At 40.1% G+C, this 17,998-nt stretch overlaps 2 protein-coding genes across 2 annotated transcripts; one reads left to right on the top strand and one right to left on the bottom strand.

Moving 5' to 3' along the window:
* The first annotated feature begins 489 nt into the window (after positions 1 to 489).
* LOC127102999 (uncharacterized) lies at positions 490 to 1,371 on the top strand. The gene has a single exon (XM_051040303.1). It carries the CDS (start codon positions 490 to 492, stop codon positions 1,369 to 1,371), a length of 882 nt encoding a protein of 293 aa, XP_050896260.1.
* Positions 1,372 to 14,778: 13,407 nt separating this feature from the next.
* On the bottom strand, positions 14,779 to 16,281 carry LOC127102998 (AT-hook motif nuclear-localized protein 1). The gene is made up of 2 exons (XM_051040302.1): positions 15,643 to 16,281; positions 14,779 to 14,934 (listed from the first exon to the last, which is right to left on the bottom strand). The coding sequence occupies exons 1-2, from the start codon at positions 16,279 to 16,281 to the stop codon at positions 14,779 to 14,781; spliced, it is 795 nt and encodes a 264-aa protein (XP_050896259.1).
* Between the last annotated feature and the right edge of the window lie 1,717 nt (positions 16,282 to 17,998).

Below are 17,998 nucleotides of genomic sequence, written 5' to 3'. Positions count from 1 at the left end.
CATAGGTATACTAAGAGGAAGGGATTGATTGCTTGTTGTGCTCCTTTATTGTATCAGTGGTTTCTAGAACATCTTCCGAAGACAGGTGCTTGGGTTGAACAGACAGATATTAGTTGGCCTCAGAGATTGGGATCACTCCGATCTGAAGATCTCTCTTGGTACTCCAAAGAATATATCAACGCAGACATCATATTCAGTTGTGGAGATTTCCCAAATCTACCGCTCATTGGAACTCAAGGATGTGTAAATGCTAATCCAGTTCTATCTCTCAGACAACTTGGCTACCCAATGGAAGGCCCTCCAGAGGAAAATTCTTTGGAAGCTTTCTTGTTACTTGACTTTGGGGTTGAGAATCCTAGCTTATTCCAGCGAATCAAAGAAGCTTGGAAGAATATCAATCGAAAAGGGAAAGCTGAGTTAGGGAGAGCAAATGGGATTACAAAAGAACCATATTTTCAGTGGGTAAAGGAAAGGGTGCAGATAATTAAAATGCCATTCGTCATTCGGACACCTATACCTCTTCCTGAACCTAAGCTTACCCATGTCCCTATTGAAGAAATGGAGGAACTCAAGGCCACCATGGAAAAGTTAGAAAAAGAGAATGAAGAGCTGCAGATAAAACTCCAACAAACCATCAATGAGAAAAACAATATGAAGGGGGAGCTCGAGAGAAAGGAGGCACAACTTCAAGCCCACGTGGAAAAGTTCAACAAGGAGGAGCATAAGAGAAAGAAGATCAAAGTGGGATTAGAACAAGCTGACTATTGTTTAGATACTCTTAAGGGTCAACTACGACAAGCTCAGAAAGAATGTCAAGACAATGAGCGTTGGTGGCATCTAGCCACAAAAGAGAACAAGACAATAAGGGATACACTTGGGGCTCAGATAAAAGAACTCACCAATTCTATTCGTCATGAAAAAGCTGAAGTAGATCAGGAGCCCCGACTCAAGAAAATAGCCACTGAAGCCTCTAGGGTGTCACCCATGGTATGGGAGGAGAAATTTCGAGAAGTAAGAGATGCCAGGGAGTCTGTAAGTTATTGGAAGAACCAACTAGAGTCGTTACGCCAAGACAACTCCATATGGTTAAAAGAGCGAGACTATGTGATTGAAGATTATGAATCCTTTAAGAAGACCATAAACTTCTTACAAGGGGACAGGGATAAGTTTCGTGCAAAACTCGATGGGTTAGTAGGATTCTGTAATTGGGCAGCTAAAGAGTTGCCATGGAGGTTGAGAGACGCAGTCGAAGAGTTGAAAGAAGATAGCACTCCTCCAGCCATAATCAATTTCGTTCTGCTCTGCAAAGGGTTGTTGAAGAGATTCAATGAGGAACTAGAAGAGCTTCAGGCCAGAAAGCCGGCTGTTTAATTTGCTTATGTCTTGTATTTTGTTCCTTTAACAAGTGTACTTTTGAACTATGACCTTTTTGGATCTCTATGTTATGTATTGGAATGAATGACGTTTAAAAATTACTCCATTATTGCTATTATAAGTATTTTCTTTGTTTCTTCGAATTACTAACGACTAATGAAACTCGAATGAATCCCTGGAAATAAAATATGCATAACATTTGCATCTTCATTATGCATCACACTTCATGAAAATCAAAAAAAACTTACCCAAACTTTTTACCCTGTATCCAGCCACACTGACTAATCGACACCGGTACGAGACGCGAAGCAAATACAAGATGACATTAGAACAAGTTGAGGCCAACCAGGTTACCATGAGGACAGACATCAATACAATCCAGGAGAAGATGGATCAGCTGTTGGAGACAATGCTTGCAATCACTCAGAGAGAGAGGAGCGAGGAGGAAGAAGCTAGGGCAAAAAGGAATGATGGCACGCCAGGTCCGAATCCCCAAGACGAAAGTTACGTCCCCACCAAGAAGAGATTGGTTCAGATACCAGTAGGAGGCAAAGGAGATGGAGACCGTGCAGAACCTTCTGATATGTCTACTCATCATGGATCCGAAATTGGAGATGACCAGTATGATGCATTCTATATGCCTGATAAGCCAAAGCCTAAGATACTTTCAGATCCCGCTGCAGATAGGCTTCGTGCCCTGGAAAAGAAAATCAAAGCCATAGAAGGAAACAACATCTTCGGTGCTTCTGCCGTGAACATGCGTTTGGTATCGAATTTAGTCATCCCGGCTAAATTTAAAACCCCTGATTTCGAGAAATACAAAGGACAGACTTGTCCAAGAAGTCACTTGGTGATGTACTTCAGGAAAATGGTTGCTCATACCGAAAATGACAAACTACTCGTACACTGTTTCCAAGACAGTTTAAGTGGGGCATCTCTGAGATGGTATATGAGTTTAGAACAGGGCCGAATTCAAAGTTGGGAGGATTTGGCTGACGCATTTCTCCGTCAGTACAAATACAACTTAGATATGGCACCCGACCGAATGCAGTTGCAAGGGATGGCTATGAAGGAGAGTGAGTCATTCAAAAAATACGCCCAGCGGTGGAGAGAGTTGGCTGCTCAGGTAGAGCCACCATTGTCTGAGAAGGAAATGACCGGTATATTTGTGGACACCTTAAAGGACCCATTCTTTGATCGATTAGTGAGTAGTGCCGCATCTGACTTCGCACATCTCGTCACGATTGGAGACCGCATAGAGAAGGGGTTGAGGGATGGAAAAATTCCTGGAGCAGTGACAACATCTAGCGCACCAAAGAAATATTCTGGAGGCTTCCCAAAGAAAAGAGAAGGTGAAACAAACGCCATATCCAGGAACTATAAAGGAAAGCAACAAGCTTCATTTGGTCAAGTCGCTGCCGTGGTACCTATACCCTATCAACAGCCAATACAACAACAACAAATGTATCAACCACAACATCAACAACATCATCATCAGCAAAATACCGCACCACCAAGACAATTCAAGCCAAGACCTCCAAGGAGACAACTTGATCCTCTACCAGTACCTTATAGTCAGATATTCCCATATCTGCAGAAGGAGGGTCTTCTAACATTGAGGGAGTTAAAACCATCTATTTTTCCGTATCCACCTGGATACGACGCTAATGCCCATTGTGAATTCCACATGGGAGCACCTGGTCATACTTTGGAAAACTGTTTCGCATTCCAGAATCGAGTACAAGACTTGATCAAAGCCAAGGCCGTTTCTTTCACTCCAAGACGCCCGAACGTGAATACCAACCCTATGCCGACGCATAAGGATGCTTCCGTCAGTGCCATTGAGGAGAGTGATGAAGGAAAACTGATCCGTAAGATTGAAGAGATTCAAACCCCTATCACCATGATAGGAGCACAATTGCTGAAGAGTGGTCTGATCCTGGAAGAGCTGGTGGAGGAAGAGAATAATGAAGGGTTGAGGAGTTTTATACAACAAATGCTGGATCGAGGCGAGTTACAGATAACTTACCGTGTCAAGAGCAAGCGTCAGGAAGAGATAGCTGTGGTAGATATCCCCTATGATGAGGTCAAAGTAGAAATACCTATAAGCCCGTTGGTGATAGAGTTCCCAGCACCATTCGAATATAAAGATGAGAAGGCAGTCCCATGGATATATCAGCCCAGAGCTTTTAAGCAAGGGCAGGAAGATAAACCTTTAATGATTAACGAACCAAATGTCACTTCAATTGTGGGGCCAGCAGGAATGACGCGCAGCGGCCGAGTGTTCGCACCAAGAACTACTGATACTTTTGAGAGAGCTAAAGGGAAGGAGGCCGCTGTCCAGATCCCCATTCCTAATCAGGGGATGGAAGACATGCACCTGTCTCCTAAAGCTGGTGTCACTCGTGAGGAGGCTGAGGAATTTCTGAAAATAGTCCAGAAAAGCGATTACAAGGTGGTGGACCAGCTAAACCAAACACCTTCCGAAATTTCCATGTTATCTCTCCTACTTAACTTCGAAGCACACATGAATTCGCTGTTGAAGGTATTAAGCGCTGCTCATATCACCAAGGACATAACAATAGAACAGTTTGATGACGTGATAGCTTGTGTGACTACTGGAAATTTCTTGGGTTTAATGATGATGAACTACCGATTGAAGGAAAGAACCATAACAAGGCTCTCCACATCTCTTTGAAATGCATGGATACTATACTGTCAAGGGTGTTGGTAGACACAGGTTCCTCATTGAACGTCATGCCAAAGACAACTTTAATAAAACTGCCAGTGGAAGGAATAAGTATGAAGCCCAGCACCCTAATCGTAAAAGCATTTGATGGCTCAAGGCGAGCAGTGATAGAAGAGGTTGACTTACCAACCAAGATAGGTCCAACAATTTTTAATATTACATTCCAGGTCATGGATATACATCCTGGTTACAGTTGCTTACTCGGGAGACCCTGGATTCACTCCGCAGGTGCTGTCACCTCCACTCTGCATCAAAAACTAAAATTCATCACAAATGACAAGATGATTGTGGTTGGAGGAGAAGAAGATATCTTGGTCAGTCACTTAACATCTTTTTGATATATTGAGGTGGATGGCGAAATCACTGAGACACCTTTCCAATCCCTGGAAGTGGTAAACATGATGGCCGTTCAACAGACCTTGGAAGTCCCGAAATCCGGACCATCCATGGCCTCATGGCAAGGAGCTAAAGCCGTTATGGAAAGTGAAGATGCACAAGACTGGGGCAAAGTGGTGAAAGTGAAAGAGAAACGAGACAAGTTTGGCCTGGGGTATGACCCATCATCAGACAAAGTTGGTAGCCAATCTGACAAAGAGAAGATTCCTTCTGTGGAGAAAACATTCACCAGCGCTGGCCACATCTTTGGCAAGCAGGTGGCAATGATCAGTGAAGAAGACTGCAAGGAGGGGGTGTCCAGCTGGATGCGTCAAGCCGCACCTAATGAAGAACTAACAAACTGGAAGGCTGTGGAAGTTCCCCAAATATTTCAAAAGTAATTTTATCATTTTTAGACAAAACCCTGTGCTCTACCCAAGGCACAGTGGCATGTTGTAGGGCCTCCTTTATCTTTTTTAAGAGTTTTTTTTATCATTAATGAAATGACGTTTTGCATTCAAATTTTTGTTCCTTTTCTTTCGTTTTTATCTATTTACGAAAATGGCAATCAATTTTTTATGCACACACTTTCTAAATAAACTGCATAAATCATAACATGCAGAAACACCACTGAGACTATTGATAACGACACTACTATGGTTCAATATGACTTTGATTGTCCAATCTACCAAGCTGAAGACGAAGTGGGGGAAGATTGCGAACTCCCTGAAGAGTTGTCCAGATTACTCAGACAAGAAGAAAAGGTTATTCAACCACACCAGGAAGACGTTGAAGTTATCAATCTGGGGACAGAAGAAGATAAGAGAGAAGTAAGGGTAGGCGCAGCGCTTCAAGATACAGTAAAGACAAGACTGATAGAGCTCCTCCACGAATATGACGACGTGTTTGCTTGGTCATACCAAGACATACCCGGATTAGACACTGACATCGTGACCCACAAGCTTCCCCTTAAAGAAGAGTGCCCTGCTGTCAAACAAAAGCTAAGAAGAACTCAACCAGATATGGCTCTCAAGATCAGAGAAGAGGTGAGAAAGCAAGTTGACGCTGGTTTCCTAGAAGTCGCTAAATACCCACAATGGGTTGCCAACATTGTACCGGTACCGAAGAAAGATGGAAAAGTCCGCTAGTCCCAAAGACGATTTCCCATTACCTCACATTGATGTACTAGTGGATAATACAGCTCAATTCTCCGTGTTTTCCTTCATGGATGGTTTCTCAGGATACAACCAAATTAAGATGGATCCCGAAGACATGGAGAAGACCACGTTCATTACTCCTTGGGGAACCTTTTGTTACAAAGTAATGCCGTTTGGTTTAAAAAATGCTGGTGCAACATATCAACGAGCCATGGTGACTCTCTTTCACGACATGATTCATGAAGAAATTGAGGTGTATGTCGATGACATGATTGCCAAATCCCAGACAGAGGAAGAGCACATCACCAACCTGGAGAAACTATTCACTCGTTTGAGGAAGTTTAGGTTGAGACTTAATCCTAATAAATGCACATTTGGGGTTCGATCTGGGAAGCTTTTAGGCTTTATTGTAAGCCAAAAGGGAATTGAAGTAGATCCTAACAAGGTTCGAGCCATTCAGAACATGCCTGCACCAAAGACTGAGAAGGAGGTCCGTGGTTTCTTGGGGAGACTAAATTACATCGCCAGGTTTATCTCTCACCTTACTGCAACATGTAAACCAATATTCAAGCTTCTGAGGAAGAATCAAGGCGTGGAGTGGAATGAGGATTGTCAGATAGCCTTTGACAAAATCAAAGAATACTTGCAAGAGCCACCAATTCTAATGCCCCCTGCCGAAGGAAGACCTCTCATCATGTATCTAATTGTGCTCGATGAATCCATGGGTTGTGTATTGGGACAACAAGATGAGACTGGTAGAAAAGAGCATGGCATCTATTATCTGAGCGAGAAATTTAATGATTGTGAGACCAGATATTCACTACTCGAGAAGACTTGTTGTGCACTCGCATGGGCTGCTAAGCGTCTCAGGAAGTACATGCTAACTCACACAACTTGGCTGGTATCTAAAATGGATCCCATCAAGTACATATTCGAGAAACCAGCTCTCACTGGTAGGATTGCTCGATGGCAGATGTTGTTGTCAGAATATGATATCCAATATGTTACACAAAAAGCGATCAAGGGAAGCATACTAGCAGACCATCTTGCTCATCAACCACTGGAGGATTACCAATCTTTGAAATTTGACTTTCTAGATGAGGACATCATGGTTGTTAAGGATGTTGAAGACTCCGAACTAGAGGAAAGCCCCGAGCCAAGAGCAGGATGGACGCTCATGTTTGATGGCGCCTCAAATGCAATAGGCCATGGAATTGGGGCAGTGCTGATGTCTCCCAAGAATTTCCATCTACCATTCACCGCAAAGCTCTATTTTACCTGCACAAATAACATGGCCGAGTATGAAGCTTGCATACTAGGGTTGGAAGAAGCTATTGAGTTGAAGATCAAGATACTAGAATTATTCGGGGACTCCGCTCTAGTCATACATCAGATCAGAGGCGATTGGGAAACAAGACATGCTAACCTAATTCCATATCGGGATTATGTGTTGAAGTTACTCCCAAAGTTCGACGAAGTCACTTTCTCTCATATTCCTCGAGAAGAGAATCAGATGGCAGATGCCTTAGCAACTTTGGCTTCCATGTATAAATTAATATGGCCCAACCATCAGCCTCATATTGAGATTAGACGTTTTGACGAACCTGCCCATTGCCTGACGACAGCAGAAGAGCCATATGGTAAACCCTGGTTCTTTGATATCAAACAATATCTGGAGAAGAGGGAGTATCCGACAGAGGCTTCCAGCCTTGACAAAAGGACCCTCCGGAGATTGGCATCAAAATTCCTCTTGAATGGGGAGGTATTGTACAAACAAAACTACGACATGGTTTTGTTGAGGTGTGTGGACAAACATGAAGCAGATCAACTTATGAGGGACATACACGAAGGTTATTTCGGTACGCACGCCAATGGGCATGCCTTGGCCAAGAAAATTCGAAGGGCAGGTTACTACTGGTTGACAATGGAAGCTGACTGTTACCATTACACCAGAGCATGCCACAAATGCCAAATATATGCTAACAAAATACATGTATCGCCTACCCCGCTAAATGTCATAGCATCACCTTGGCCTTTCTCTATGTGGGGCATCGACATGATTGGAATGATAGAACCCAAAGCGTCAAATGGACACAGATTTATCTTGGTGGCCATAGATTATTTTACCAAATGGGTGGAAGCCGCGTCTTATGCGAATGTCACCAAGCATGTAGTCGCTCGTTTCTTGAAAAATAACATCATATGTCGATATGGGATTCCCAACAAAATCATCACCGATAATGGGTCCAATCTTAATAACAAGACCATGGACGAGTTATGTGCAACATTCAAGATCGAGCACCACAACTCATCACCCTATCGACCTAAGATGAATGGGGATGTTGAAGCTGCAAATAAAAATATCAAGAAAATCATCCAAAAGATGGTTGTTACGTACAAGGATTGGCACGAGATGTTACCTTTTGCGTTACATGGCTATCGCACGTCGATACGAACTTCAACAGGGGCAACTCCTTATTCCTTGGTATACGGTATGGAAGCAATTCTCCCTATAGAAGTAGAGATCCCCTCGATGAGAGTCCTAATGGAGGCTAAGCTAGACGAGGCGGAATGGGTTCAATCAAGGTATGACGAGCTCAACCTTATTGAGGAGAAACGCTTGAAAGCGTTAGGTCACGGTCAACTCTATCAGAGGCGTCTTAAAAAGGCATTCGACAAGAAAGTTTGTCCCAGGGTGTTTCAAGAGGGAGATTTGGTACTGAAGAAAATCTTGCCCATTCACAAAGACTCTAGAGGGAAATGGACACCAAATTATGAAGGCCCATTTGTGGTGGTTAGAGCCTTTTCCGGAGGTGCTCTAATTCTAGCAACTATGGACGGTGATGAGTTGCCGCTTCCCACCAACGCTGATGCTGTTAAAAAGTACTTTGCCTAAAAAAGTGGAATAATAAAAGCCGCTAAATCGAAAACCTGAAAGGGCGATTTAGACAAAAAAATGGCTATCCCGGTGGATCGAAAACCCGAAAGGGCGATCCAGGCAAAAATTAGGGATAAAAATAAAAGAATTTGACCCGCTGAGTTGAAAATCCGAAAGGGCGACTCAGGCAAAAATGGGTATCCCGGTGGATCGAAAACCCGAAAGGGCGGTCCAGGCAAAAGTTAGGGATTAATTCCAAGGCAAAGATTTGTACTTACAGACATCTGACATACCCTCGAAGACAAAGAATCGATCTACCTCACTTTTCAAAAGCAAAGTGCTCGGGCTATCAAAGACATAAGGATCATAGCAGTGTGGAAACTCAATAAGAACTCAATTCTCATTGCCATTTTGTTTTCTATGCACAACAATTACTTCATTAAGGAATTGCGTCTTTATGTACAATCACCCATTTAGGGGTCAAAACAATAAAAGAGAATTTTTCTCAACAAAGTGTGCCCAAATCATTTTTTCATTTTATCTGTTTATTTGCAAAGAACCTTTTATTTTTGATAAACATCACTTTTAAAAAACTATTGGAGAAAATAAAATGCATGTTTGAATAAAGTGGTAAAATTGCTTTTGAAACAATAAGCGGACGAATCCTTTAGTTCTCAAGATTCACTCTTGTCTTTCATAAGGGTTCAAGACTGATTGCAGACAATTATGTTCCTTTCAACTACTGATTCATACCTCTCATAAATGTACTCACGGTATAGCCAGACCGGGGCAAGGCTCCATCACCTTTCCAACAGAAACATTGATAAATCATGGACGGAGTATCGCGTGTCGAAAAGTATGAACCTTTCAATGACTCAGAACAACCCAAATATATTCCCAAAACCACCTAGCAGGGGCATTAAAATTTGATTTCCATTGATAGCCCCAATGATAAAAAATCTATGTTGTTGGCATCATACCTCAAAGCGAAATGTCTTAACCGGAGCATATCCAATTACCCAGTTGCATTCCTACATGCATCACAAGCATCATTTCATGCATAATTTCCTGCCAAACAAGGAAATTAAAAAAAAACAGTCATATCAATCGTCAACATACTCATGCATAACACTCCCACAAAATGGGAATTCCAGAAAAATAAAAATCATTCGCGTTCCTACAGCCAAATATCCCTAGCAAAATTGCATACTTGCATACATCCCATGCATTATCCCATGCATGGAATTCCCACCTAAAGTGGGACATTATACAAAAATCAAATATAAAATAACAAGATCCAAGGTCATTCGTGTATATCTTGGACATTCCTCATTTCTAAATGAAGTTATTACCCTACACAGGCTCGTAGGGTTACTTCTCAGCAAATCACTTTTCAACTTTTTTAATAATGATATTCCCAGCACTTTTCTTTACAGTCATTGCTCCCCAAACAGAGGTTACCCTAAAAAGTCTCTTATGAGATTTTCCCCTACAGAGCATTCCTAGTAGATCTCCCTCCAAAGGAGTCTTTACAAAATTTCCCCCCAACAGACGAATATTCGAGATACTGCTTCATTTATCTGAAGAATCTCATTTATCTGTTCGAGATACTGCTTCATTTATCTGAAGAATCTCATTTATCTGTTCGAGATACTACTTCATTTATTTGGAGAGTCTCATTTATCAGTTTGAGACGATGCTTCATCAATATGAAGAGTCTCATTTTATTCGAGATACTGCTTCATTTATCTGAAGAGTCTCATTTCAAATTTTTTAGAGATACTGCTCCAAGTATCCTCGAAAAGTCTTAGATTCAATTAAGGTATTTTTCCCTTGCTGGAATATCTTAATTCTATCATATAAGATGTTGCTTCGACCCGATACAGAGAATCTCACTTTTACTGTTTGAGATGCTGCTTCATCAATATGAAGAGTCTCATTTCAGATATTTTTAGAGATACTGCTCTAATATCCTCGGAGAGTCTTAGATTCAATTAAGGTATTTTTCCCTTGCTGGAACATCTTAATTCTATCATATAAGATGTTGTTTCGACCCGATGCAGAGAATCTCATTTTTACTGTTCGAGATACTACTTCATCAATATGAAGAGTCTCATTTCAGAATTTTTTAAGAGATACTGCTCTAAGTATCCTCGGAAAGTCTTAGATTCAATTAAGGTATTTTTCCCTTGCTGGAATCTCTTAATTCTATCATATAAGATGCTGTTTCGACCCGATACAGAGAATCTCTATTTTACTGTTTGAGATACTGCTTCATCAATATGAAGAGTCTCATTTCAGATTTTTTTAGGGATACTGCTCTAAGTATCCTCGGAGAGTCTTAGATTCAATTAAGGTATTTTTCCTTTGCTGGAATATTTTAATTCTATCATATAAGATGCTGTTTCGACTCGATACAGAGAATCTCTATTTTACTGTTTGAGATACTGCTTCATCAATATGAAGAGTCTCATTTCAGATTTTTTTAGGGATACTGCTCTAAGTATCCTCGGAGAGTCTTAGATTCAATTAAGGTATTTTTCCTTTGCTGGAATATTTTAATTCTATCATATAAGATACTGTTTCGACTCGATACAGAGAATCTCACTTTTACTATTGAGATGTTGCTTCATCGATATGAAGAGTCTCATGCCAGATTTTCTTTATACTGCTCTAGCATCTTGAAAAATCTTGAGTTTTAGCTAGAGATGTCATTCCATTGCTAACATATCTTGACTGTAACCTCCAAGATATTGTTCTGACGACTCCTAGAAAGTCTTGATTGTTCCATTTTACTGTGGGATGATGTCTTTTGCCATCTCTCACCGTATTTTCTTCCTGTATTTTCTTCCTTTCATTGCCTATGACAAAATTTGGGTCTTCTTGTATTTAATTATCTCCCACCGTGAATGCGTAAAGACTACTGTCATTATCACTTACCGGTTTGAGGTAATTAAATAGGGGCAGTTGTCATACCCCAATTTTGTCTGGCCATTTGTGGTTTACCCATGAGATCTTTTTATTTCAAAGGCCCATTTGCATAAGTGTGTTCATAATCTAAAATGTGGTTTGAATCTTTTTACATTACTAATCCAAAACCTATTTTTTTATTAGTAAGTGTTAAAAGCCATGTTATTATTTCTATGATCACTATTTACTAGTCCATTTACTCATCCCAAATATTTATATCAAGTTCTAAGTTCTTCATGGGTTCCCAAATTAAATTTGCATTTTTTAGAAACATGTATGTGTTTTTTTAAATTTAAAGTCCCATGTTTAGATTTTTGTATTTAAAATGAAATTGTGTTTTTTAAATTAAAAGTCCCATGTTTAGATTTTTGTATTTAAAATAGAATTGTGTTGTTTTTTTTTAATTAAAAGTCCCACATTTAGATTCATGTGTTGAAATTAAAATTGTGTTTTTTTAAATTAAAAGTCCCACATTTAGATTCATGTGTTGAAATTAGAATTGTGTTGTTTTTAAATTAAAGCACCATATTTAGATTCATGTGTTGAAGTTAGAATTGTATGGTTTTTAAATCAAGTCACCATTATTTGGGTTCTTTGTGTCATAGTTGAAAGTATGTTGTTTTTGGATTAGAGTTGAAATTGCAATAACATGTTTCATTTTTAACTCTTGGTCACTGTTGTATTTTGTTAAAAAAAAGCATGCTAAAAGTAACCTCTTAAGTTGAATGACTCATAATGGTCCAAACAGGTTCTAATTGAGACAACAAGACAAATTTTAAAACACCTTAATGGGACATATACAAACAAAATATTAAAATAAAATTTAGTTGTTTTTAAATAAAAAGAAAATTAATTACATAAACATTTAAAAAAAAAACTTCACACGTTACAAACCATTCAAGAACAGTTCCACAATACAAATCCAAATAAAAGTTGCTGCAACAATGACAGAGGTTGAGAACAAAGCTTTTGAAGAACCATCGGCCAAAACCATTCTTCAGGCCAAAATGCTCCTAAATCCAATTGCCTCATTGTCGCAGCCTAAAAAATACAAGGGTGCGAAAAAAACAACCGGCGAAAGAAAAAGATGACAGAAGAGTCGCCACCGTGCGTTATTTATCCCAAAGGAGGGAAAGGAAACGCTCGAAGTAAACCTGAAGAGAGGAAAGGAAAAGACAAGGTCTCGCAACCAAATCTTGGGTTCGGGAGTCGATTATGCGAAGGGAAGGTATTAGCACCCCTACACATCCGTAGTACTCTACGGGATCCACTCTTGTTGTTCTCGTCTAAAGGGTGTGTGTTTATCTAAGGTACTATTTACTAAAAGGGTCAAGAGAAAAATGACTCGCACAGATATCGCATCCATTGCATACGTATCTCATCTGAATATGAGAATCAGAGTCTTCGTAGCTCGGCTACCTATGGGTGAAAGAGATGTGTGCTCGCCAAGACATCGCGTCTTATGCCTACATATCTCATCTGGAATGAGAATCAGAGCATAATGTAGTTCGGCTAACTAACGGGAACAAAAGTCTCGATTGCAACTAGGGCAAGAGAAGGGGAAGGTCTCGATCGCAACGAGGGCGAGAGAAACGATCGCAACGAGGGCGAAAGAAAACAAGGATTAGTTGTTAGTTGTTAGTCAAACTCGGCAAGACATCGCATCTTGTGCCTACGTATCTCATCTGAACATGAGAATCAGAGTTGCCGTAGTTCGGCTACCTATGGGTTAAGGAGATGTGTGCTCGCTAAGACATCGCGTCTTATGCCTACATATCTCATCTGGAATGAGAATCAGAGCATAATGTAGTTCAACTAACTACGGGAATAAGGGTCTCGATTGCAACTAGGGCAAGAGAAAGGGAATGTCTCGATCGCAACGAGGGCGAGAGAAAGGATCGGAATGAGAGCGAAAACAAACCAGGATTAGTTATTAGTTGTCAGTTAAACTCGACAAGACATCACATCTTGTGCCTACGTATCTCATCTGAACATGAGAATCAGAGTTGTCATAGTTCGGCTACATAGGGATTGCCATCTGAACATGGACTTACAAAGGAGGACACCAGTTGTGTCAAAGGAGAGTGGGCGATGTGTTCACGTCCTAGCAGTAGGTGTCGCAGCTCGCTGAATCGAGTCTTAGGCAATTACCTCTTTGCAATAGAACGGACTACATGCCACAAGATCGGAAACGCTCGGAAAGGTCTAGAAGTGGGGGAAGCTCTGCCCTAGAGTTGTCATGCAATATGTATTGAAGTGTTAGGATTTACAAATGGGAATATCTACCTAATGTTAGCATGCAAAAGAATAAGGGAATCCTACCTATGTTATCATACAAAAGGATATGGGAATCCTACCTATGTTATCATACAAAAGGATATGGGAATCCTACCTATGTTATCATACAAAGGGTTCTATCTAATGGGTGCTACCTAATCGGAACAAGAATCGACGAGTGGAGCAAGGAGAAGTGTTAGGGATAAGGGTAGATGGCGATGCATGAAGCAATCGACTTACAAGGTTGATGGCGATGCATAAAGCAATCGACTTACAAAAGGGTGGATGAATACGTGCTGGTTCTGTTAGGTTTTGAAAAATGATTACTCGACGTTGGATCGAGGTTTTGATCTTGCTTTGAAATGGTTATCGAATGTTCATTTTAATTCTTGTATTAACAGATGAATAAAGAATGAAAGAATAAATATTATACATTTCATGGGAGAGGGATACATTTGTTATGAATGGGGGTTGTCAAAAATCATGAAATAATTAAATCGGGCCCAAACAACAAAATGACTCGAAATATGAGTGTAAGTGCAAGAGAACCGACTCATTGTAGGAAAGCCCAAGAGTAAGCTATGTGAGGTTGATGGCGATGCTTAAAAAGCGATCGACTTACAAGGGTGTGGAAAAATGGGCTCGATATTAAATCGAGAAAAATATGATTTTTATAGTTTAAAAATGGTTTTGAATGAATGATGAAATTAAAAGGCAACAAATCTATGTTATGATAATGAAACTATGAAAATAATAAAGCATAAACATAACAAAAAAATGTTAAAAGAAATAAAATACTAAAAGAAAATAAAATGCTAAAAGAAAATAAAATGCTAAAAGAAAAATAAAATACTAAAAAAATGCTACACATGAGCATTAAACCCACCCCACTCAAGACTATGATACTACCCTTTTCCACCAGACCACTCATGGTTATTTATTATTTTGATGCTACTTTAAATATATAAACCAAAATAGATTAAACATTAGAATAAAAACTAAAATAAAAAAAAGTCTGTTGGACTACCAGTAGTTAAACCCAACCGCTTGGCTGTTGGGTTTTTCAATGAGGGATAAGTTGAAAACATAAAACAATTATTAACTGATATCTTAGGAATTTTAAACAAAATCCTTAATATTTTCAAAAACCTATCCTATTTAAAATGAAATAAATAAAAAAAAGAAAAATTGGAATAGTAGCAGACTCGTTCTCTCCCTCACTCTCTCCCCAATCTCACAAACTCGCTCTTTCCACCCAACGAAATCCTCGTACGAACTCGCTTCTCTCGTCCCTCTTACGAAATCGCTCGCAATCATCTCTCAAGCCTCTCTCTCGAAGTCTTTCTACCTCAAAATCGCTCATCAACGAACCCTCTCACGCTCTCAAACTCAATCAATCATTCTCTATCAAACTCAAAGAATCTCTCTCTCTCAACTCTCACGATATCTCCATCAACAAGCATATGAAAAGGATAAAAGGAAGAAAGAGAAGTTCTTACAAAGTGTCACGGCGGTGGTGAAAGGCGTGAAGAAGCTGGCCTCCCAATCCAGGTAATCGATTTTGGGATTTTAGGGTTTTGTTTGAGATTTTCCGCCTCCAAGTTTTTCTCGTCGTTAATTCCTCGTCTTTACTGATTTGCTCTCCCTCTCTATTTATGTTCTCCTGATTAGGGTTTCCAAGGGGGTCTTTGATGTTCAAAAGAGTATCTCTGTAAAATTCTTTTTGATGTGCTCAGTTGGGTTGACCTCTTTGATGTTAGGTTCGAAAATGGTAATCTGAGCCTACGTACTTTCTTGCTCTGTTTTGACTTCATGCCAATTTGGGATATTTCTTGAATTTTTACTGCTTGGACTAATCGTACCTTTTTACTGCAGTGAAAAAATGGAGCATTGGTTTGATTACAGCTCTGGTTTTGATGATCGGGTAACTGAGACAAAATCGGTATCATGAAGCTTTCAGCATGAGCATTTGCTTGTGAGATAGGTCTTGCTGCTGTCATGATTTCTGGACCAGTTGAAGTTGGAGACGACACCGTGTGTTCCCGTTGGTACTTCTTTTTAAGCGTCTTGTTAGCATCTGGCGTGAAACTTCCAACTACAATTTGGATAGGACCAGCAGCTGTAAGTAGACCAGCAACAGAACCTCCGATCACTCGGCCGTCAGGACCAGCAAGTGAGACACTCGATCCACCATCGCGAGTTCTTATGCCGCTAGTGTCTGAGACCGTATATGATCCAGACAAAGATAAGATCTCAAACCGACCCTCATAAGTCAAAATACCACCACCGGAAGAACCGAGTTGACGTAGTGTGACTTTAGAGATAGCTCCATTGGCAGAAAGAATGCATATCGCTCTTGGACTCTTCCGCGCAAATGACAAGATCTTCCCGCCAACATCCTCTCCGGTATTAACAGTAACCACATGCGGTGTAAAATCCACAGCAGCTGTGCTTGCAAACACTTCACCAAAAGAAGAAAGGATTTGGTACATGATAGGCATGTTGGCATGTTCAAAGTCAGGTAGTTATGATATCTTGGCAATGTTGATATATCCTGCTAGTTGTTCTTGGTTTTGTTACCTTGTTAGTGAACTGATATGCTTGACAGTTTGTTAGCATGTTCCATGACAGGTTCAAGGCTGGATTGGTGTGATGGAGAATTATGGTGCATCATTGTCTAGCTCCTATTTGAGAACATGCCAGTTGATTTTTGTAGGCTGCTACAAGATGATGACAGGGTGCAAGTGTTAGGTGTATCATGGTGAGTTCAAAGCCAACATTCATGTGCATTGTTTTGTCAAATTAACCATGTATGTGCCATGTTTGATCATGTGATTGTGGTATTTGATTGATGGTGAAAGCAGGACTATGTCCATCAAAGGAGAGTCACGCTTAGCAAGGCAAAAGTGACCAAGTCACGACATGGTAAGTGTGGTCTTGAAAATGGGCCATGTCTTGCACTCAGGTATGCAATTGGATTTGCAGCCTTGTTAGCCATTCAGTTTGATGTGGCATGGTTTAGATTTTGGTTTGTCACCTACTGCATTGTAAGAGTTTGAACTTGGTTGCTTTTATGTTGGATGCAGGCCATGTTTTTTTTTGCTTCATCATTTGGCTAGCCTTTTGGTCATGAGTGGGCATTTTATGCAGAGTTCACACATGTTGGGTTCAGTGTGTATGCTGATGTTTCCCTGTAGAAGACAACTACATTCAACCCGTTTGTTTGAAACACTATCACAACCCTTTATAACATTCCTGTAGAACAGCTTCTCAACAACGATGACTTTAAGATCATTCAAAATACCGAAACCAGATTGCTTAAGTTGAATATATTTATCATGATGAGATTTATAAATGTAGCGCTGAGCATATGGAAGAGTAATATTGATCAATGACTTCTTAAAGCTACAATCAGATAGACCATAATATATTGCCTCACGAGTTACCACCTCCGAGATAGCTGGAATACCTAAATTTTTCATAAGGAAAGAAATTTTTTATTTTGGACGATGCCACCATAGAATGAACTTTTTCAGATGAACAGAACTAGGAGTTATAAAAGCACCTTCACCATCAAGTGTTTAATATGTTCTCTTTAAGTAGCACACAACAATGCCATTAATTCAATAGACATTGAAATAATGTAAATTGGGATTTCTACTCACTGTAACACAAAAGTGATCTTGCACCAACAATGCTGGTAACAACAACATTGAATCTTAAAGTTAAACTAAATAAAAACCAATTGAACAAAAGTCTCAAGAGACTTTACTCCATTATGTTCTGTTCCATTAAGTTGATCATCTCCCAAATGCAGTCACGAAGCCTCTTACTCTGTTCTTAACCAAAGCAAAGAAACTCAAAGATGTGTAAAACATATTGTCACACACCCTTTTACACAACTTGACCCATCATATGCTTCTAGGTGTAAGCTTCTCAGTGCAGCTGGACTGGTTATTACACCCAAGTAATAATTGATTTTATCACATGATCAAAGGTCCCATGTCTTGCTTGACCAAGGGAAAATAATCACTCCATCTCGAGACAACATGGCGAGGCCCACAGATTCATGGAATAGCAGGTGATGATAAGTCTAAACGAACCAGTCAGTGGGTAGACTCGTGACCAAATGAAATGGTCATGAGGAGAAAAGAAAAAAAAATGAGTAAATGGAAAAACATTCAGGACCAAAATCGGGGTATGACACTCATAGAGTGG

The sequence above is a fragment of the Lathyrus oleraceus genome, chromosome 7 (genome assembly GCF_024323335.1).
Source record: "Lathyrus oleraceus cultivar Zhongwan6 chromosome 7, CAAS_Psat_ZW6_1.0, whole genome shotgun sequence".
Lineage (NCBI taxonomy): Eukaryota > Viridiplantae > Streptophyta > Magnoliopsida > Fabales > Fabaceae > Lathyrus > Lathyrus oleraceus.
Note: the sequence above shows the minus strand (reverse complement) of the source record. Positions and strands in the feature narration are given on the sequence as shown.

Coding starts and splice junctions, on each gene's coding strand:
- LOC127102998 (XM_051040302.1), bottom strand. CDS start 16,281: ATGCCTATCATGTACCAAATCCTTTCTTCTTTTGGTGAAGTGTTTGCA. Junction 14,935..15,642: donor TTTTTCACTGCAGTAAAAAG/GTACGATTAGTC, acceptor CATTTTAAATAG/GATAGGTTTTTGAAAATATT.
- LOC127102999 (XM_051040303.1), top strand. CDS start 490: ATGCCATTCGTCATTCGGACACCTATACCTCTTCCTGAACCTAAGCTT.